The sequence below is a fragment of the Lycorma delicatula genome, chromosome 4 (assembly GCF_047948215.1).
Source record: "Lycorma delicatula isolate Av1 chromosome 4, ASM4794821v1, whole genome shotgun sequence".
NCBI classification, from domain to species: Eukaryota; Metazoa; Arthropoda; class Insecta; order Hemiptera; family Fulgoridae; genus Lycorma; species Lycorma delicatula.
This window is the reverse complement of record NC_134458.1, coordinates 147626412-147648672: the sequence shown is the minus strand read 5'-3', so window position 1 is coordinate 147648672 and position 22261 is coordinate 147626412. Positions and strand designations below refer to the sequence as shown.

Genomic DNA, 22261 nt, shown 5'->3' with positions numbered 1-22261 from the left:
CAGTATAATTATGCTGTAGCGTGTATTCTGAAGGCTGCTTTTTTTTATTAAATGTCTGTAAGTTGTCAAAGATTTTCATATTTCTCATTTGACTCTACCATTAATTATCACTGAAACCTTTGAATCTTTTTTAGTATTTTATAGTCTTAATTTCTGAACATCATTAATTCTATTAATATAAAGTATACATGTAAATTTTTCAGAAGCTTATGAAGATTTATAATTTGTATGCTGTGTTACTAAAATTTACAAGTGTTTTAAGTATTAGATGGAATATAATTAAATATGTAATTTAAACACAAAATAAAATACAAATTTAAATTATATCTAAAAATATAAATGCTAAGTTGTGCCATTTACGATTACACTTGAAAATATTGAAACATGGTGCTTGTATTATATTATGGAGTTTTTATTTGAACACACATTTTAAATATTTTTTCTCTTTAAAGAATATGTATGTATTGAAATTTCAAGTTAATTATTATTATAAATAATTTTGAATATAATTATCACATACTAAGTAAGATACAGTAATTAAATTTTAATTTGTATTAAGAAAATAATAAAAATACATAATGTAGTATTTATTACTTTATACTATATCTTATTCAGCAATAAAAACAGGGTAGCCTACAATAGGGCGGTTGATTGTTTTTCTGTTTTTTTTTTTTTTTTTTTTTTTTTTTTTTTTTTTTTTTTTTTTTGACATTTTATATTATTTAATGTTATAATTTTTATTTCTGTATGATACAAACTTAAAATATAAATATATAAGGATTGATTATTTTATTTAATATACAATTTTTTTTTTGTAAATTATTATGAATTAATATTACTTTCTGCAATTTAATTTCATTATTATATTTTATTATTATTTTTATTGTTAATAAGTAATTTTTAATTTAGTATAAATAAATGTTGTAATAATATAAATAATTTGTTACATAAATAATTATATAATAATAATACCTATATTATATATATAAAAATGAAAAAAAAATCTGCATTACATGTGGATATAAAAACCATTATTATTATATATTATATAATATTCAAAGTAAGAACTTATATGAATATAAATAATAAATAAAATATATATATATATATATAGGAAGAGAGCGAGAGAGTGTGATTTCATGAGTTTGACCAATAAATAATAATAATTTATTATTGTAATAATAGTACCATATTAAAAAAAAAAAAAAAAAATATTTTATAAAGTGAAACTCTGCCATTTTTTTCCATTTTTAATTTGTTCCTAGGCGTATGATTATTCATAGAGTTTATATTGTAAACCAGCAAAGATGTTAATATTATTATAAATTTTTGATTTCCTATTCTGAAAATATATAAATATGTAAATGAAGTTTTACAAAAAGAACTACTGTAACAGAAATAATTATTATGATGAAGATTTTATTATGTTTATATTAATTTTTAAACAGTACAAGTAGATGAAATTCAAGCACATTTATTGACCAGGTACCAGGTTTAGTTATTATTATTATTATTATTATTATTATTATTATTATTATTATATAGATGTACATTGTAAACAAGAATAAACAGTTATTTGAAATGATTTTTTTTTTACCCTATCAGTTTATTGTTTTCATCTTTTTATATCAGTTTATTGTTTTATTGCTGTTTATTTTACATGAATAATTTTTATATAGATGAACTCCAACTTAGAAATTTAATGTTTTTTTACAGTATTGCTCATTATTTGTAGGATTACGTTCTCTGAAAATTCTACTATGAGTGCGAAACCATAAATATTCGGCAAAATGATAATCGCTTTCAGTTTTTTTTAAAGATAGCAGCAATTAAATTTATTTTTTATTAATGATATCAGTCATTCTTTACAAACAAAAACACGTACACTTAATTTAATTTTTTTTATAAAATAATAGAAAATATTAAGTTACTCAAGTTAAATAATACGATCATAGGTTTAGAATGAATTGATTTTATCACCTGATTTACTACTAGTTTTGATAGGTATTCTTTGTTGAGGAAAGTTTTACAACTTTTGCAATTTCTCATCTCAGGTGTAAATTTAATTGTTTTATCGTGTAACAAACTTATACTGTGTATTTAATGTGTAAGCGTTTTTGGCCGAAATGAAGTTTAGTTAACTTTGTATAGTACTGTTATTTAAAACTGTTAATCAAAAAATGATTTATTTTCAGAAAATCAGTGAAAAATTCACTTTTTTATGTTTGACTCTTCAATAAAACCTGTTGAAAATTTAATTCTAAACAGAATAGTATAAATAAACTGAAAGCGATTAGTAATTAAATACAAAGCTAAATTTAACTGGAAAATTGTTTTTAATGTAAAAAATTAATAAAATTTACAATGAATTGTCAAAAATGTCTCCATTTACTTCATTGCATTTGCTGCATATGTGGGTTACTTGTGATGCTGTTTTCAGTTCATTGGAGCTGTTCAACAGCGCAAAAGCATCGATAATATGGGCAAGTAACTCCTCTTGGGTATTTACTTTCAACTTACAAAAACATTAACACTTCATCCAACCCCATACACAAAATCCATCTGTGTAAGATCGGGTGAACTGAGTGGCCAGGATTGTGAACCGCCTCTACCAATCCATTTATCTGGGAATTGCAGATTTAAGTAGGCAGAAACAATAGGAGAGAGATGTGGGGACATGCCATCATGCTGGAAGTACATCTGGTGTCGTGTTGCAAGAGGAACATCTTCTAGTAATGATTATAATTGTTCTTGAAGAAACTGTAAGTACCCCCTTGCCTGTTAAGTGCCCTTGGAAAATAAACTGTCCAATCAAGTGGCAAGTTGCTGTTGAAAGTTAACGTTCCACCATTGCATGGGGTTCATTTCTACCTGTGAGTGTTGGTTTCTCATATTGTTTATGCCATCGCAAGAGAACTGACTCATCTTTAAATAAAATGTACTTGAAGATTTGTCGAGCATTTAACTAATTGCAAAACACCATACGAAGGGCAGATTCTCCTGCATGTAGATGTATTTTTTGTTTATGACAACGGATAAAGGTTTATTCTTAAGTGTCCTCCATACTTTAGTTTGTAAAACTCAACTGGTTAGAAAGACATCTTGGGCTGACACCAAGACTACGCACAACAGCAATAATAATGCTTTCATTGACATTATCATCATGTAGAGAGAACGGACATAAGGGATATGATTACTGCTAGGAAGAGATCCTATCTCCTGTAACATACAAAATACCACATTAATAGTTATTGTATTTGGGATTCTGTGATTAGGAAAACGTTGATAATCTTCAACAGCGGCCGTAGCACTGCCTTCACACTCATACATACACACCATATCAACATATTCTTCATTCAAAAATAAGTATTGAATTACTTCAGTAACAAACCAGATTCAAAATGGTTATGCAGTACAGCTGTCTACTTGTACTAACAGGAAAATTGCACAAATGAACTCAAACTCGACTATAAGCTTACAAAACAACAATTACAATTAAAAAAAATGTTAAAAACAATTAAAAAATTGTTGGACAGCTATTATTGTATTTCCAACTTATGAAATAAAAATTTCTCCAAAAAAAATCCTTTTTTAGTTTGATTTAAAGAAAAAGATCATAGTTTTCTAACAGAAGTTAAATATACCGCTATAATAGTTGATTCAGTATTATCCCATATGAAATAGTCTATTTTAAATACCAGAAATTTCTATTTTTTATCATTTTTCCCCAGTTTTGAGAAATAAAAGTCCATTTTATTTAACTGTTATTCACTTTCTGTTTATTTATACTATTCTGTTCAGAATTAAATTTCCTACAAGTTTTATCTGTTTGTTGGCAATTTAACAAAGTTATTACAAGTCAAACATAGAAAGTGCATTTTTTGCTAGTTTCTAAAATACTATAGAAGTTACAGTTCTTGGACTTGTTTTTCAATTTTTCAGATTGAATTTTATATGAAAAAATCAAATCAGCTTACATTTTTGCATCCCAAGAATTTCTGTATGGCTTCAATTCAATGGAGAAGATGAAATCTGGGTGAAAGCGTTTCCAAACCTATGTACTTCTTTCATGTAGAATGTGCTGCCAAAGTATCTTCATAATTTGGTTAATTATCCTGTATATATATTGAACATTTTTCAATATACAGAGTATTCTGCGACATTTACCTAACTTTAGGAACTGATTTCAAGATACTAAAAAGTTCATATCGGCATAAGTCTTATTTTCCTTCCGACCACCATTTTGTGATTTTCAGCAAACTAAATTATTTCTCAGTAAGGGTAAACCTACTTGAATTCAATTTGGCAAATCTTGTCTTATTCTACAAAATAAAAAATGTTACCATCAAAATGGCAGCCACCTTAATTTTTTTAATCTTCAATATTTGTAATTGTTTGTTTGATAAATTTTTACTTATTATAAAATTTATTAAGCATTTTATTTAGAACAAAATGACACCTCATTTGCAAAAATCCATTGACAAACAATCAAGTTATTGCAGACAATTAACCCGGCAGTACGCTTGTGCACTATAATGCAAGCTTATAATTTAGTATTGTTTTTTACTACATTTAGTGGAGGAAATAAAAACTGGCAAAATGTTATAAACTTGCATTATGGTGTGCAAGTGCACTGTCTGGTTAATTGATTGCAATAACTTTATTCTTTAACAACAGATTTTTACAATTCGGGTATGTCATTTTGTTCAAAATAAAATTTTTAATAAATTTTGTAAAAGTAAAAATTTGATCAAACAAATAATTACAAAAATATTGAAGATTAAAAAATTAAGATTTTTTATATTTTAGAATGTAGGCACTAGACTTTAGATTTGCTAAATGTAATTAAAGTAGATTTACCTTTTCCTGAGAAATTTTTTTGTTGAAAATCACAAAATGGTGTCCTGAATCAATTCCTGAACACGCATATATATATATGTGTGTTATAATTGGACTTGCTTTCTGAAAATATAGAGAAGTTTGGTTCTTCAAATATTACTATTTTACTTTTTGATCTTGTAAGAATTTTAAAATTCTCAAAAAAACTGGTCCCTTTTTACACTTTGACCACTATTTTGGAAAAACTCCAGTTGAGATCAAAAAGCATAAGACCCTTTAATCTTGGATTCCATCCTTGGCTCTTGTAGTGAAAGGTTGTGTTTTGTTGTGCTCTGTGAATTGTCAGTTGTAACCAGTCCAGCCAGGTGTTCAACAGTTCTTCTACCTGCGTCGCCAGACAATGTGAGAAGGGTCTGCTAGGACATCAGCCGGGCGGCCAGCTACCTGGACTACAGGCCAGTCACATTAAGAAAAGGATAATCCTTTTCTTAATTTTACTTTTATACTATTCAATATTTCTAATAATGTAAAGTGAACTCTTGTAGTCATTGTGAATACGTTAAGTAAATAGCCTATTATTATAGGACTATTGTGCTACTTTTAAAATAATTTTATTTTTTAATTGATTTTCTTGTCAGTGATTTTATTTTACAGCAAGTGTAGATTAAGAAGTGTAAATTAAGTTTAATTTTAATTTTTAAATTTTTCTTCCTTATTTTCCTCAATGGAAGGAAAAATAAGGCCTCCTCCACCCCGTTCTTCCACCACGGAACTGTCCGACGGTGGAGAGGAAAGCGGGTCTGGCGCTAGGAAGCGCCAGAAACGCCGGGACTCCGCGCCTCCTATGGAGGCGGAGCCCGTAGCGGGCTGTAGCAAGGCTGCAGCAGCCGCCAACTCGCAGGCTGATGATGGGGCCCCATCACAGCCTGCTACCGTCAGGCGGGAGAAAATCCCGCCGATAATGCTGGACTGCCCGAAAGAGTGGCCAGCATTGGCGAGGGACATAAAGTCGAGGATTGGGGGGCGCCTGGTGGCTAAAAGCACCGGGCTCTCGATAAGGCTGCAGCTGGGCAGCGAGGCGGATTACCGGGCGGTGCAGAGTTTTCTGCACTCGAAGGGAATCGCCTTTCACTCCTTTCAGCTCCCGAAGGACAGGGAGCTGAAGGTGGTTATACGGGGGATCCCCTATGGGGCTGCCCCGGAGGAAGTAAGGGAGGAACTGACCTCCCTTGGCTATGAGGTGGTTTCGGTTAAGAAGCTCCTCACAAGGGACGGTCGGGAAACCCCGACCTGCCTAGTGGCCCTTAAGAGGACCCCTTTGGCCCGGGCCATTTATGACCTTGGCAGTATTTTTTACTGCAAGGTCGCAGTGACTGCATTTGTGTCACGAGGGGGGCCACCCCAGTGCCACAGATGCCAGAAATTTGGACACTCGTCCAATTACTGCCAGAGGGCCCAGCAATGCGTAAAGTGTGGTGGAAACCACGACACTTCTGCCTGCGTCAAGCCGCGTGAGGAACCAGCCTCATGCGTCAACTGTAAGGGGCCACATCCGGCCAATTACAGGGGCTGCCCCTATTATAAGGAGCAGACAAACAAAGTCAAGGGACTTAAAAAGCCCGCGACTTTGGACGGCCGCAGCTGGGCCCGTGTTGCCGGTGGGGGAAAAACAGTCCCCAAACCGGAGGTGCCGGCACCCGTGGCCAAAGCGGTCGTGAAAAAAGGGGAGGTAACCTCCCCAACACCCGCCAAGCCAAAACCGGCGGCAACCACCAAGAAGGTGGTAAAACAAAAGGCGGCGACAAAGCCGGCCCCGGCGAAGAAGGCCAAGCCTTCCTCGACGGGAAAGGCAAAGCCGGCCCCGGCGAAGAAGGCCAAGCCTTCCTCGACGGGAAAGGCAAAGCCTGCTCCGGCTGGGAAGGCCAAGCAGGCTGTTAAAAACACCGCGGCCCCTGTGGCCCCGCGCCCCACCAAAAGGGCGGCCGCGCCAAAAGGCACCCCCAGCGGCAATCCGAAACCGGCTACCCCGTTGGAGACCACTGGCATGGACTTCCTGTCGCAGATGACAGTGAAGGATATCCTGCCAGATATCATGATGGTTTTGCCACGCCTGCTCCAGGCAAAATCTCTCAAGGACTGTATTCAGTCCTTAATAGAGTGCCTCATGGCTGTACTGTCAAGGTATGGTTAGGCCCACCCTCAGACTCTTGCAGTGGAACGCCAACTCAGTAGTAGGCCGGACGGAGGAACTATGCCGTCTGGCCGAGGATCTACTGATAGACGTGATACTGTTGTCTGAGACGTGCTTGAACCCAAACAAGCAACTGACCCTTCGGAACTATTTTACATATAGGACGGATAGGCCAGTTCGACCCGGATCTCGCACCTCTGGTGGAACTGCGGTTTTAGTCCACAGACGCCACATGCATACGCGCGTTGTTCTTCATACAAACGTGATGGAGCAAACGTGTGTGCATGTGGAGCATCTGGGCACGGTGTATCGGCTGGTTTCGGCTTATAGCAAGCCGAACGACGCGGTAACCGGCGCAGATCTGGATGCCGTGCTGGAAAATTGGGATGGGCCCGTGATACTCATGGGCGACCTCAATGCCAAACACGTGTCATGGAACAGCATTCTGACAAATCCGAATGGCAGATTGCTGTACGAAAGGGCGAGAGCCCGCCGCTTGGTCGTCGTAGGCCCTGAGGTGCCCACGTTCGTGCATCGCTCAGGCAGATCTAGGCCTGACGTGCTGGATATCGCAGTCATGAAGGGGGGTACCCTCCCATTCATGATTGAAACGATAGAAGACCTCAGCTCGGACCATTCCCCTGTCCTGTTGGAACTAGGTCAGGCAGGGGGTGGCCGAGATCCCCCGCCTATACCCCGAAGGTCAGTCAACTGGAAAAGGTTCTACGAGACCCTCCAGCGGGAGTACAGGCCGGTAAATCCTGAGCTCCTGAACACCCCGGAGGAAATCGACGACACTGTCGGGCGCGTCACGTCGTCAATGACCGAGGCCCTGGCAGGCAGCTCATCGGCCAAAACTCGAGCAGTTGTTCGAAACGACCTCCCTCCTCATATCTCCGAAGCCATAACGGAGAAACGACGACTGAGGAGGAGATATCGAATCACCCTGTCCCCCGCTGATAAGCGGGCCTTTTATAATCAAACGGACAGGGTAAAACAACTGCTGACAAGCCATCGAGAGGATTCGTGGAACGAATACCTCGCCTCGGTCTCTGACGACATCTCCTCGGTGTTCAGGTTGAACAGGAGACTGCGAGAAGGGAAGAAGCCTCGCCATCCGGTTGTGGGGCAGCGAGGTTTTCTTGCATACTCGGAGGCGGAGAGGGCCGAGGTATTCGCCGATACCTTGGAGGAGCAGTTCACTCCAAACCCCCCTCCCTCCCCGAACGACGAGCACACAACCGAGGTGGAATCCTTTCTTGTAGATTATTTCTCACAGGTGGAGGACGCCCCTCTAGAGATTGACCAAGTCACTGAAGCGGAAGTTTCCGCAGCCATTAAGGCCACAAGCCCCGACAAGGCCCCGGGTGTCGACGGGATCAGCGCCCGTGCATTCCGGAACATACCGGCCTCCGTGATTACAGCAATTTCGGTGATATTCACGTCCATTTTGTACGTCGGATATTTCCCGAATTGTTGGAAAACGGCCAAAGTCGTATGTTTACCCAAACCGGGGAAAAGTTTACTTTTCCCACGGAATTATAGGCCAATCTCCCTGTTACCGGTATTGTCTAAGTTGTTCGAGAGGATTTTTCTCGAAAAACTGAGGCGATACATGGAGGGAGAAGTGCGGCCCGAGCAATTTGGGTTCAGGGAGGGTCACTCAACCACCCTCCAACTGGTAAAAATAATAGACGACCTTGTCGGAGGCCTGAACAGGAAACGGGTGACTGCAGCCGTTTTTCTGGATGTGGCCAAGGCCTTTGACAAAGTTTGGCATAGCGGGCTGCTTTATAAGCTAGCGCGATCGGCGATCCCGTACCGCTATGTCAGACTGATGCGGTCATATCTGCTAGACCGACATTTTGTCGTGCGCGTAGGGGAAACGATTTCCTCTACCAGAGAAATAGCCGCTGGGGTTCCCCAAGGAGCAGTACTTTCCCCGTTCTTGTACACTTTGTACGTGAACGATATGCCGCTGTCGGAAGGGGTCAAAACGGCCCTTTACGCAGACGACACGGCATATTTCTACGAATCCGCAAATGTGGATTACGCGGTCCGGAGGCTCCAAAGGCAGCTGGACTTAGTGGAACCGTGGCTCGACATGTGGAGAATCAGGGTCAACGGTGAAAAATCGGTGGCCGTGATGTTCACATGCAAGACACGTAAACCGACCAGAGAGCTGGAAATCTCAGGGGAGAAAATCCCTTTTGAGAAAACAGTTAAGTACCTGGGGGTGGTGTTGGACAGGCGGCTTACCTTCGGCGAACATGTAAATTATGCGACCCGGAGGGCTAAGGCCGCCAGAGCCTCGCTATACCCAGTGCTGAACAGTGCCAGCCCGTACCCACTGGCAACTAAGCTCCTCATTTTTCGGCTGTACGTACTGCCGATTCTAACATATGCTTACCCGGCATGGGGGGCAGTGTTGAGCTCCTCGCTTCAAAAGAAGATCGAGGCCGTCCAAAACATCGCGTTGCGGACGATCTTTGGAGCTCCGTGGTTCGTCAGGAACGCCACTCTCCGATTTGATGCGAGATTTCAATCCGTGTCCGAGGTGGGGGTGGCGCAGGCGCGCAGACTGTTCGGGAGAGCGGCTGTGTCCGAACACAGTCATCTTCGGGACATCTGCCGAGAGGACCCAACTCCGACAGTTGTAAGGAAGCGGCCTCACGCCGTACTGGACGAACCACCGTGATGGTGCGGTGCGGTAGCCGAAAATCGACAAACCAGGCTTAGGGGCCTCCATATCGCATGAGCCATAAACGGAATAGTGCGTCAGACGCGTTTCCGGGGTCGCGAGTGAAAAGTTTTCGCGAGTTATATAGTTTGAAGACGTCAAACACGGTAAGTCGCGCATAAAACAAAAACGCGGTCTAAATTTAAAAAAAAACTTACAGTAAGACAAAATATCCCAGCAATTGCGACTCCTCCGGAAAAGGGGTCGCATTGCTCTCTCCTTATAGCTAGTGCCCCGTTGTGGCGTATTCCTGCTAGCCTATTAAAGAGTTAGCACCGAAAGGACTTCAGTGGACGGTCTGAAGGGGAATTACGTCGGGAGGACAGGCTTTATAAGCCTAGCCTTCCGCGGTCGGCCCATGAAATGGGTTCGATAACGCTGGTTTAACAACGGATTGGAATGCAATTAAATCCGTCTTAAATTCACTAAAATAATAATAGACAAAACTTGAAAAATTAGATCCGAGATTAAAAAATAACCCTTTTAAAAACAAGCCCGATTAGAATGATCCAGCAGCAAGGGACTCTGTCCAGGTTCTGCGATAAAGTAGGGAGTAATAGACTCCTGCCAACTTTGCATTCCATTCCATTCCATTTAATCTTGATGTTCAATTTGAACCTTAAGTCAGAATTTTGAATTCCTAGAAAATTGCACAGACAGAAATAATTTTTTAGAAACTAATATTCATTGAAAAAATATGTATGAAATATTCATACACTTTACAATTTATATGCAAGTTACTACTATCCAAAAGTTTCTGGAATTAGCCTTTAAAAAGTTAAAAAAAAAATTAAAAATTATTGGCTTCTGTGTGGACAGTGTGATCCCACTGTTTTTTTTACAGTAGGAAATACGAAAGTCAGAGTATTCATTACATACTGTGATTAAGTCTAAATCGCTTCATTGGTCTCAAAACATTTTCCGATAAGCTTCAGTTTCAACTTAGGAAGCGGTAAGAAGTTTTGTGAGGTGTTGTCTGCTAAGTTGAGTCTACAATAACTGTGTACTAGAGGCAAAAATTTATATATGGATATGCACATTTTTATAATGCAGGAACCAAGGTTTGTTCTACCACTTTTTCAGGCCATTTGCATTGGATGTCCTTGCAGAGCAGCTTCAGTACATCTTAGAATTGTCTAGTCACAGTTTGATCTGGTGGAAAAAACTGAATGATACAGCATCACAGAAGGAAATCAACATTGATAAATATATGAAAACTTTCTTTCTTTGGCCACAGTGATGTTCGATGCCGACTACAATAACTATTGCTTTATCTCAGAACTTCAGTCATAAACCTGTGATTCATCATCAGTACTGATGTTAAAAGATGAAGTTTGAATAGTTTAAACAAGTTCTTTGAACCCTGTGCAGGCTTATCGAGGTTTTTTTTTCAATATTGAGCAGCATTGAAACAGATTTCACATGTGCTCATGATAGAATTTTCTGTCATATGATAGACCTATAGTCTTGCATATATCATAATATTCTTTGTACTTGCAGGATGGCTTTATCCATTCTTGCTACATTTTGAGGTTTGTTTTTAGTTAAGGATTGGAATGCTCATTATAATTGTTGTTCATTTCTATTCTAAAATATTAGTGTCAGTTGTGTGTTAACTTAGGCAAGCATTGGTGAGTTTTTATAAGTTTGAACCTGAATGTGATGCACATTCCTTGTTCTGAAACACTGATTTTCACTTAATTGAACCGCAACACAACTTAACACACGGCTTTATAGATAGATATGGATATGTGATGTCAACAAAAATGCTCCTTACACTATAGAATGTGGTGACCCTAATACAATTGGTTCACATGCTACATTCAAATTTGTGGAACTTTTAGGTTGTATCTTTTATTAATAATATATTATTAACACTTAGAGTGCTGTTCCCTTCATTTGACAGAATGACCCACCTACCGAGGAATGCGGATCACGTCATTTGACGGAGTTCATATTTACGTGTTATTAAGTGTAATATCCCGCCAAAAGACGGGATTTATTCAACTCTACTACTTTTCGTATACATTTTAGTACCTAAATATGGCACGGAGTGCGCTTTTGGTAATATCGATTTGGTATCGTGCAGTTACAATCGTTGAAATTACGTGTTTGTAATTGAAAACACGTAACGTAAACACTTTCTAGAGAAAATTCCGGTGCCACTAGGAAAAAAAGGGTGTCGTAGAATGTGCAAGGTTTGCTCTGAAAAAGGGAAGAAAGAAAATAGGAAAGTGACAAGAAAGGATTCATCATTTCACTGTTGTGAATGCAAAATCACGTTTTGTTAAGATCCTTGTTTTAAAACTTTTCATTCAAAAAAAAATTACCTGTAAATTAAATTTTTTTAAAAGTAAAACTATTTTGTGTAGGCCTACTGTAATTTTAATAAATGTTAGTGATAGTGTTTAAGTGTGAACCGAATGTAAAAAAAATTTTTTTTACTTAAAAACAGGCTTTCAAAAATCTGCTATATCGTTTTATTCATAAATGGTAATAGTATATATTATATATCATTTGAAACTAGAAGATTTGAGGGTTTCAGTGATGGAAGTACCAATTTTATATTATTTTTAGTTCTAAATTTACAAAGTTACAAATATAAGCAAAAATGGCTAGCATTCTACAAACAGTCACATTTTGATACCCCCAGGACTGTAAGTGTTAACTATATGTTTATAGTGTGATGCACCCTTAATTATAGAAAAATATAATGCAATGAAGTAAATACCAAATATTGATTGTTACAGAACAATCAATGTTAAAAACTTGTGATCCTTGCAATCATTCTGATTTCAGTAAATACGTTGTGGAAAATGGTGTTAAGTAATTAATTCAGTTTTGGTACAGCCTTTGTTGTGCAGGGGTAGGTATATCCAAGATTAATGTTATTGCTTGCCAATGTACTAAGGAGTGATTATAATTGCCAATAACATGTTCTACAAAATTAAATTTTCTAATTTTCTTAGTCATTTTTTATTTTATTTTAGATAGGATGTTCTGCTTTGAACATCCTCTTACCAAACCATTCTAGCCTTGAGTAGGACAGTTGTTACATTATGAATAAAAAATGGCCTGCTGAATATAGCCAACCTTTTTGGGCTGACTAAATTTACAGAAGTCCTGTATGGCTGGATCATTTAGTTTATAGATGCATAAACCAGTTAAATTTTATCAAGGATTTTGTATCCTGTTGTCAGAATTACAGGAATGTTCCTGAAAAAGATCTTATCAGATCAAATCAGTTGTTACTGTCAAAATAACCGAATTAGATACAAGAATTCTGAGATGTTCCTTTAGTTATGGTGTTTGTTGATCCTCACAAAATAGTGTGCATAAGAATCACATCCCAAAAATAGATGCCTGGGTTTCCTCATGTAAAACTACACCGGTTTTTCTCATCCTGGTTGGCAGAGTTCTTTGAATAATCTGGTATTTGTGTATGCTCAAAAAATGTAATTTCCAACTAACTTTATCAGTCCACAAGTAAAAATAGAGCATACTTTATTAGCTTCACCCAAATATCTAACAGTATAGTAGTGGTTGTCTGTGTACCAGTTTTGCTGTGAAACAACTGTATATTTTTCTAACAAATTGACAGCCAGTCTTGATAGTAATTCTTTCTTTCATAACCTTATTTTCAATCACATGTTTATTGAAATAATGAATACTACATACTGTAATTATAACACAATAGTTAGAAAAAAATTCCTACTTTATTGGAACCAAAATAGCAATTTTTTATTTTTTTAATTGGTTAAAATATTGAGCTAACCATTAAAAAAATTGAAAAAAATTTTGAAACAATTAAAACTACTCCTAAATATACAGAAACATTTTATATAATCTCAACAAAATTATGGAAAACTGGACTGTCAAGAAATATGAGAAAAATATTTAAAGTGATATAAAAATAAATATTTTCCATTAAGTTGCTTTTTAAAAAAAATTGCTGTAAAAATTAAAAAGGTTTCACAACTAATTTAGTGGCTTGGAAGTAATCAGTAATATAACATTTCTTCATTGCTAACATTAAATGAATAATAATAATAATAAAACTATTGTTGTAAATAAACCTTATAAAATTTACTTTCATTTCCACAGACACAAATTCTTTATTTCATTTCACAGAGTTACAACTTTTTTTTTTGTCATTTCAAAATTGTCTGCTTTCTGTTATAACATATTTCTACCACAATTATTATAATTTTACAGTATTATTGGTATCTTTTTAACAACATAAACAGGAAATTCCTATTGTAGAATTTTACAAATATAATTCCAGGTAAGTAACAAATTAATTCAATGTATAATTAAATTAATTCACTTATATGTATAAATTAGGTTAATGGGAATAATAAATGATTAAATAATCAATGGATGATGCCTTTACTTGCTGAAAATCCATAAAAGACTGGAACAAAATACATATTGTATTCTTGTTACAATTTTTAAAAATTATTCATAAATCAATTGTCTTTTTAATTCCTTTTTGACTAATATGTCTAGTCTTGAATTATTTTCCTTACATACTATAGCCAATCTGTTAGTAGGTATACATACATATATTACAATCTCTTGATAAACAAAAATAATTGTCAAGTGTTCAGTTTAGTATGTTGAAATAAAAATTAGGTAACAAAAGATGTACAATCAATTATAGTTGAATACTAATAAAAAGAGATAAATAAACAGATAAATTAGTTTGTGCAGATGTGCCAGATAAAAAACTCTGCTGTTTTTGTGTGATAAATTTTCTCAAATATGGAGCCAATGTATATTACAAACAAGTTCATCACTTAATTTTTCAAACATAAACTTGGTTTACAGGAACCATTACTTTACATAAACCGTTACTTGGTTTATATATATATATATGATGTAATGTAATTTACTTTACAATTATCAAGAAATGTATCAGTAGCAAGTGATTTGTTTTATAACTTTGTCAAAATTGGAGTAAAGAATTGACTTTACTCCTAATTTTGTTATTAGTAAAAACTAGTGTTTTTATCAAGATCCTTTATGCAATCAAAATCTTCACTCTATTAAAAGATATTTTGCTAAAACTATCATTAAATCATATTCTACTTCAGTAGACAAAAGATCCTTAATAGAATAAACACTAGCAAATCCTTTAGTGAACAATATCCTGAGGCTTATTTGCTCTTTCCCTGTCATAAAGCACGGTTGTTGGAAATGATCTGCTACTATCAATTGAATTAACTTGATCATCAACATTATCTTACCTTCAACATTATTGATATAAGCCTTTTCATCATGAATAGGTAATTGTCTACAAAGTATTTGTTCTTTACCAAATAATCTATAATAATTTGTATTATACATTTTATTTAATTATGATATATTTTTTGTTAAATATTGCATTTTTCAGTAATTTGGAAAATTAATATTTTTGATACCTTTGGTACATGACAATTAACTATTTTATTTACACATGAATTAAATTCATTAACAAATAAATTAATATCAGTAGTTGCAATTATTATTAATATTATGACCTAATAGTAAATTAAGTTCATTAACAATAGACCCATAATTTGAATGCTTAAAGTCAGATATAAACATTATGTCTGAATTTGGGATAATGTATTTCAGATAATACTTTCATTTGATGAATGATAATCATCACAATCAAAAATACTACCTTGAGTTTCATTTAGTGAATATTACAGAGATTATTAAAAATTAAGAATGTTTTCTTCAGAATTTATTACATTATTAAGTTGCTTAAGATTATAATTAATTCAAAAATCAGATAAACATGATTTAGCACTTCATATTTCAACATTATTATGATGGCCTTGAGTTGTAAACAAGTTAAGATTAACCCACTTGTTACCAGTTATGTTGAAGTTATCAAGTAATAGTTTACAAAGACCATCAATACCAATGCAACTAGTAAATCAGAATAGTAACTATATGATTTAACAAATTTTAAATTATTATTTATTGCAACCAGAACATCACCATCCTTCAGCTTGTTACATGTAAATATGGACTATCAAATCTGTTAACACAGTGCGTTTGGCAAATCGCTGTATAGTATGCTTTAGCATTCTGTTCTTTCGGTATTAGGTTGGTTGCTCTGTGGGTTTTTTGGACATGGCTCAGTAATAAACCAAGATGTGTCGGTTGTTGAGTTGTGATTGAACATGCTTCGATTATTGGAATCAATTGCAAAAAACATAATGATTCTTTCATTACAGGAACACATATTTCTCGTTCAATTCTTTCAATTCTTTCCTCAACCATATTGAGTCTTATCACAAATTGTTACTATTGGAGAAATTATCTAGTTTTATAATCACATTATCATTGAGTTGCCAAAGCGGTTGAAGATTTCAAGTTTAGAGCAAACTTGAGTAAATTCATTGCTATATTGTTTAGTTTTCTGTCTAATGTTCTTATTTTTATTTTGTTTGAAAATCTGATGCACAGCATGGATTATTATGTCCCATAATATGAATGGCCTTGTATTGGTGGATGTTTGTGTTGAAGGAGATGGATTTTTTATTGTAGATTTTTCAGGTGAGTTCTAGTTTGTGTTTGTTTGTTTATTGATTTTTATTCGGAGATTTTGGGTATGATGGTTTCCCAAGGTATCTGAATTTACTGACTTTAGAGATTTAATTGTTATTGATTCTAATACATTTGGGGAGTATTAAATTTTTGTAATGAACTGTGTTTTTTGAAAGAAGGCCGGATTTATTATAGTTATTAGTTTCTAAACTGTCTTTATTATAATGATCCATGTGTTATGATAGGCTTGTTTAATTGATGAGTAGTGACGAAATAACCCCCCTCACCATGTTTCACTCTCATCTGCCACCCACATTAATTATATTTTGAATTACAATTTATATTCATCCTATTTATTCAATTTTTGTAATAACATATGGCAAAAGTTGGTTCAAAATGTATAACATTTATATAGTAGAAATATGGTAACCAGAGATACTGTTTTATATAATTTTCTGTTTATTAACTGCCTTAATTGTACTTTGTTATGAAATAAACACTTGTCAATAGCATAATTTGCACCAATTTATATTGTTCAAATGATTTTTTTTTTTGGCATGAATTGTTTATTTATTGTTGTAATAATTACGGGCTTCATGCCCAATTACAGTTAATTTATATGCAAATATGTTTTTTATGATGAATTTTGTAACTTGTGACAAATATTAAACTCGATGAGGATTCTTCCCATAACTTTCTGCATGAAAGGCAGATCTCTGGGAATTGTCTTGGACCTCTTAATATAGCTTATTAAACAAATGAATTCATATTGAAAAAAAAATGAAAACTAACAGCATAAATTTATGTGATCTGCATATTAAAAAACTGGCAAATACTTGAAATTGCTGTTAAAATGCTCATGATTTTAGAAATGAATAATTATATTAGTGTTAGATTAACTTTGCACTGGTATGACTAATTGAAAACTTTGGCTTGCCAGTAAAGCTGAATAATATTGTACACAGTACGACAAGTTTTGTAGAATAGATATTTTTTAACTAGTATGAATAATACATTGGGCTCAATGGTCAGTAAGCCGAGCATGAAATGTTCATTATTTTTAAGAATAACTTTGCCATTTTTATGAAAAATTTGTGTCTTCTTGGCCAGCCCTCAACTGTTCACTTATTTATTGACTTTGGCAACTTCTATTTAATTATTATAATTTATGAAAAACTAAACTTTTGTTAAATGTGTAAAATGCAGAAACATTACCTTTCTGTTCCAGAGGTTGATGAATAACATTCAGATAAATTTTGCAGCATTGTGAAATCAGATAATTTATCAGATAAAATTATTACTAGTCGTATTTTTTAAAATTATCTTATCTTTTTTCAGATGGACCAATTCAAACACTGGATTTTTAAATTAAAAGACGATATCTATTCACGAATATTTTGGAAACCACCTAAATCAAACAATCTTGAATACATAACAGAAATCATATTGATTTGCTTAGTATTGTCGCTGATATGGTAAAAAATGTTAATATTAAGATAGAATTAAATTTCTTTTATTACAGTATATTTACCTTTCTAACTGATTTGACAACTCTGCTTTCCTGCCGATTATAAATTCATCATAATGCTTCAAATTAGATTTTTAAATGATTTTAGCAAATTATCCTTTTTTTTAATTTCTAAACATTTTAAAGACATTTGACCGGTTTGATGTATTTTTCAATTCCTTTCTGTACTGTGCTAATTTTCCACTTTCTCGTGAGGTAGTTCATCTACCTCTAGTTTCTATCTTCTGTTTTTCTTTAACATGCAGAAGGCCATTTTGTACAATATGCAACACATAAGGTAGAATTTTTATACTATCAAAATGACTCTCTGAGTCATTATGTGTAATATATTTTTCTATGAAATCATTAAACCATGTTCACGTTGGAATAATTAAGTGTCAGGACTCCCAAGTTTAAGATCATTTCATATTTCTATTAACACATATTTCAAATGCTTCATAAAGCCAGAGAAGACCTCCTTCTAAGCTTTCCTGTTTACTTCTCATAAGGCATTTAACTATTCATAAATGTATATTTTTTAAATATTTTTATTTAAATATGATACTAGATAATGCATCTGAAAACTATCCTGTTTTTTAATATCTTGCTAACGTTTCCTGTTAATTTTATGTAAGTTTTGAACTATCCTCACCATTGGCAGGTATGGTATGCTCCTTCAGTTTCCTTAATTCCTTCAACTTATGATAGTACTATGGGAATTTGTCATCTAATCCACCTGTATTATCTATAATACCATGAAGGATGTTATAGATATCCTTCTTGTAGTGTTCAGAGTAGCCACTTTATTTAGGTTGTTTAAGGTGCTAATTTTATGTGTGGGACTTGCTAGTAATTCTTTCCTTTCCCAGGGGAAGTTGCATGTAAACTAACTTAATGAGCTGTCAGGTAAAACTTGATGTCTTACTCCAAAAATATCAAAATTCTAATTTACTTGTATCTGTATTTCTGTAATTTTACTACATTAATAAAAAATCATAATTTCAAATCTCATCTTATTTATCTCATTCATTATTAATCCTTTTTTTTTTTATTATAAACTATTTTTTTTTAATTTACCTCATTTTAGTCTAAATCCTTTCTGTAATAAAAGTTCCCTTTTGTTACGTACAATTATTACTCAATTTTTACTTTTTTTCTCCTTATTATTCTTAGATATTAACTGAACAAATTTTTTTCATTTTTTTCTATGGTTATTATTATCCTATTACAAAAATGTTTATTTTACTCCACTATAAATATTTTTTCTCTTTTCAGTCAAAATCTCAGAATTTTTTGTATGTTATGTGTATGGAATTATGTTTTGCGCGTGATGACAAATTTTAAAAAGCAGAGTTTTTAACTCTGCAACTAAACTGGTAAATAAAACAATTGGTGTATAACAAAACAAATGTGTTTTATTTCCTTAGGCCTAATTATGCACAAGACTTAAGTTAATTGACTGAAGAAAGTGTGTGTCATTTTGGTTGAAGATGGACAAAAGATTGATTTTTTGTTAATGTGTCATTTTAATGTGAATTAAATTGAATAAAACATTAAAACATTTTAATGTCACAGTTAATGTGAACATTTATCATAAGATTAACATGTAAGCAAACGTTATCCATAATTTTAACATTCTAAATTTAGTATTATGTGTTTTTTTTTTTAGGTGGTGTATTCAGAAGCATGTTGAACGCCTAATAGATTGGTACAAGAAAAGAGGTACAGTGGTAGTACCCAATCCAACAGAAGCAACTGAGAAAAGGACAAGTAGGGAAAAAAGAAAAACTACAGATCCAACAGAAGCAACTGAGAAAAGGACAAGTAGGGAAAAAAGAAAAACTACAGCTGGTGGTCAATCTACCAGCTGTAGAGTACAGTCACAAGAGAGACAGCTAAGAAGTAATACTACAAATAAGAGAAAATTTAAAAAATAAATTTAAAAAATATAAAAAAAAATTTTTGGTAATAAAGGCGATTGAGGCCAAAGATGATAAAATTTTCTGTCTATTATACGGATCAAAGAACCTATTTTTATTGAATATTACTAAAACATGTGATGGTTACTAAAAGCAAGTGATTTTAATTTTTTTTAATTTAATTTATTATACGGATAAAAGAACCTATTTTTATTGAATATTACTAAAACATGTGATGGTTACTAAAAGCAAGTGATTTTAATTTTTTTAAATTATTTTTAATTTAATTTTTGTAAAAAACTGACAATAAATTTCTAAATTAATTTTTATTTTTGTATAAAACTGACTGGATGTTTAATTTAATTTGTTAGGAACCAAGACTAGTTTTAAAAAACTAGTCGTGGTTTATTAATTTATTTGGTTTATTAATTTTTTTGGTTTTTAAATTTATTAATTTAAAAATTTGATTTTATCAAATTTAACAAAAAATAAAAGTGAAATTTAACAAAAATAAAACATTTTTGGATTAAGTGATATATAACAATGTCTCAACATGAACAAAACCATTACAAATCTGTATGTCATGAAAATAAGGTGTATTTTAAAGATACTTTTCAATATTCTTGTAATTGATTTTTTTCAGAAATATATATTTAAAAAGTGAATTATCTAAATCTATGCTTCTTCTAGTTAGCTTTGAAACTGGGAAAAACTGGTTATTTGAATGCTGGTGGAGGTGTTTGTATCAAACAATTAGTTTGTAATTTTTATCATGTTTGTTAGTAAAGTTTTGTAAGCATAGTTGGTTGTGTTAAGTAGTTCATTTTGCTTGTCTCTGGGTTTGTGTAGGAAGATAGTGAGCAGATGTAGTGGGAATTTATTGGTGGGAGGGGGCTTATGATGCCCACAGATAGACATACTCAGGTGAGCACATACGTGTTTTTTACCTCATTCTGGTGCGACAACAGCATGGTTCCCCTCACCTTTATTTAAAATACACCTTCCAACCCGCATGAAAAACTTGACTAACAAAAACTTAGTCTTGACAGTAGAATCAGTACAAACCCACTTCAGTCCATTTTCTGAAATGCTCTTGAAAGCTGACACCAACTAGATCTTAACAATGGAATCATGTAATTTTTACCAGTTATACAATATACATTTGGTATTACTGATAATGATGGCACATTTCATCTCAAGCAGTACAGTTAAATTATGTAATAAGTTTAAGTAAAGAACTAATGCAAACATGGGAAGAAATTTTAAACATCTTTTGATAACAAAAAGATTTAATAAAACAACCAAAAGTTATGACCACAAAAATCAATTATAAACCGCAGCCCAGCAGAAAGAAATTTTTCTTTCTTTCTCAGTTTAGCCTCCGGAACCATCGTATGGATGATATGTATGAATATTAATGAAAAGTCTTGTACGGTCTCAGGTCGACCATTCCTGAGATGTATGGTTAATTAAAACCCAACCGCCAAAGAACACTGATATCAACGAACTAGTATTGAAATCAGTATAAAAATAACTACCTTAATTTTTAATTTTAATGTTAGAACTCTCCACTTAGAAATCAGCTGACTTGCGAAACGAGTTCGCCACTAGACCAACCCGGTGGGTTTTATTCAGGTTTTATTCAACTTGATAATTCCATTCAGCTATACTACATAATTTTAAGTATAGCTGTTTCAGTACGTATTTCTTGCATGAAAGAATAGTAAAGAAATATCGATTGAAGTTTAAAAAGACTATCTATCGATGGTTATATGATACTTCCAATTGCGTGTAGCAGATTCGATAGTGATTATTGTACGGTGACATATAACAGTGTATTTCTCTGCAAGGTATTTATTTTAATTCTCATTTTTCTGTTTAAATATTTAAAATTCAATGAAATTTATCTGATATTAATTGAAATAAAATTATTATTTTCAAGTAGTTGTGGTTGTAGTCCATGTATTATGTTTAGAGGTTATGTTTTAAAACACGTTTGTAAGTGACAAAGAATTTACTGTCTGTTACTAACACATGAAACGTTAATATGTTGTGTTAAGCATAAATTCTTTTTTAATAAGAATATAACTGAATTATATTTCGCATAGCTTGACGCAGAAATTAATCTACAAGTAGTTGGCGGGAAATTGCCGATTAATTTCGAAAAATGTCAATAGCCATTTACTTAATTTGGCCAGAGATCTTATTTTTTTGAGTTAGCAATTACGGTTTAAGTATTATTTGAAATGTGTGATTTCATGAAATTATGAGAAATTTATTTCAAAATTGATTTGATATAATAACGTGTGGGTTTTCGTTGTAACAAACTAAAACAGGTAAGTTTTGAACTGCACTTGTGTTTACTTGTTGCTTAATCTAATAATGAAAGTGAATTGTTAATATTTATTAATTTTGAAGTGTTATTTTGCCATGTTTTTAACCAGTGAAAGTTTGCTCGTGGAGTTAATTATATCACTACTGTTGTATCGCTTACAAGTAAATTGATTTCTTCTATTATATTA

The 22261-nt window shown here is 33.6% G+C and overlaps 2 protein-coding genes across 7 annotated transcripts in view; both read left to right on the top strand.

Moving 5' to 3' along the window:
* LOC142323942 (uncharacterized) overlaps nucleotides 1–20085 on the top strand; it is a 43534-nt gene extending 23449 nt beyond the window's left edge. For 4 of the 5 annotated variants that reach the window (XM_075364335.1, XM_075364339.1, XM_075364336.1 and 1 more), the window contains 2 exons: nucleotides 17652–17788; nucleotides 19490–20085. In XM_075364335.1, the coding sequence (XP_075220450.1) occupies nucleotides 17652–17788; nucleotides 19490–19757 (405 nt within the window). In that variant the 3' untranslated portion in view covers nucleotides 19758–20085. Of the gene's footprint in view, nucleotides 1–13934; nucleotides 14056–17651; nucleotides 17789–19489 lie in introns of those variants that run through there. The other variant, XM_075364338.1, reaches the window with a different exon arrangement.
* A 708-nt stretch (nucleotides 20086–20793) lies between these two features.
* Nucleotides 20794–22261, top strand: part of LOC142323941 (uncharacterized) — a 38671-nt gene continuing 37203 nt past the window's right edge. The window contains exon 1 of one of the 2 annotated variants that reach the window (XR_012756180.1): nucleotides 20794–21589. Coding sequence is in view for 1 of the 2 variants with exons in the window: in XM_075364332.1 (XP_075220447.1) it covers nucleotides 21512–21589 (78 nt within the window). In the remaining variant the exon portion in view is untranslated. The remainder of the gene's footprint in view (nucleotides 21590–22261) is intronic. The other variant, XM_075364332.1, reaches the window with a different exon arrangement.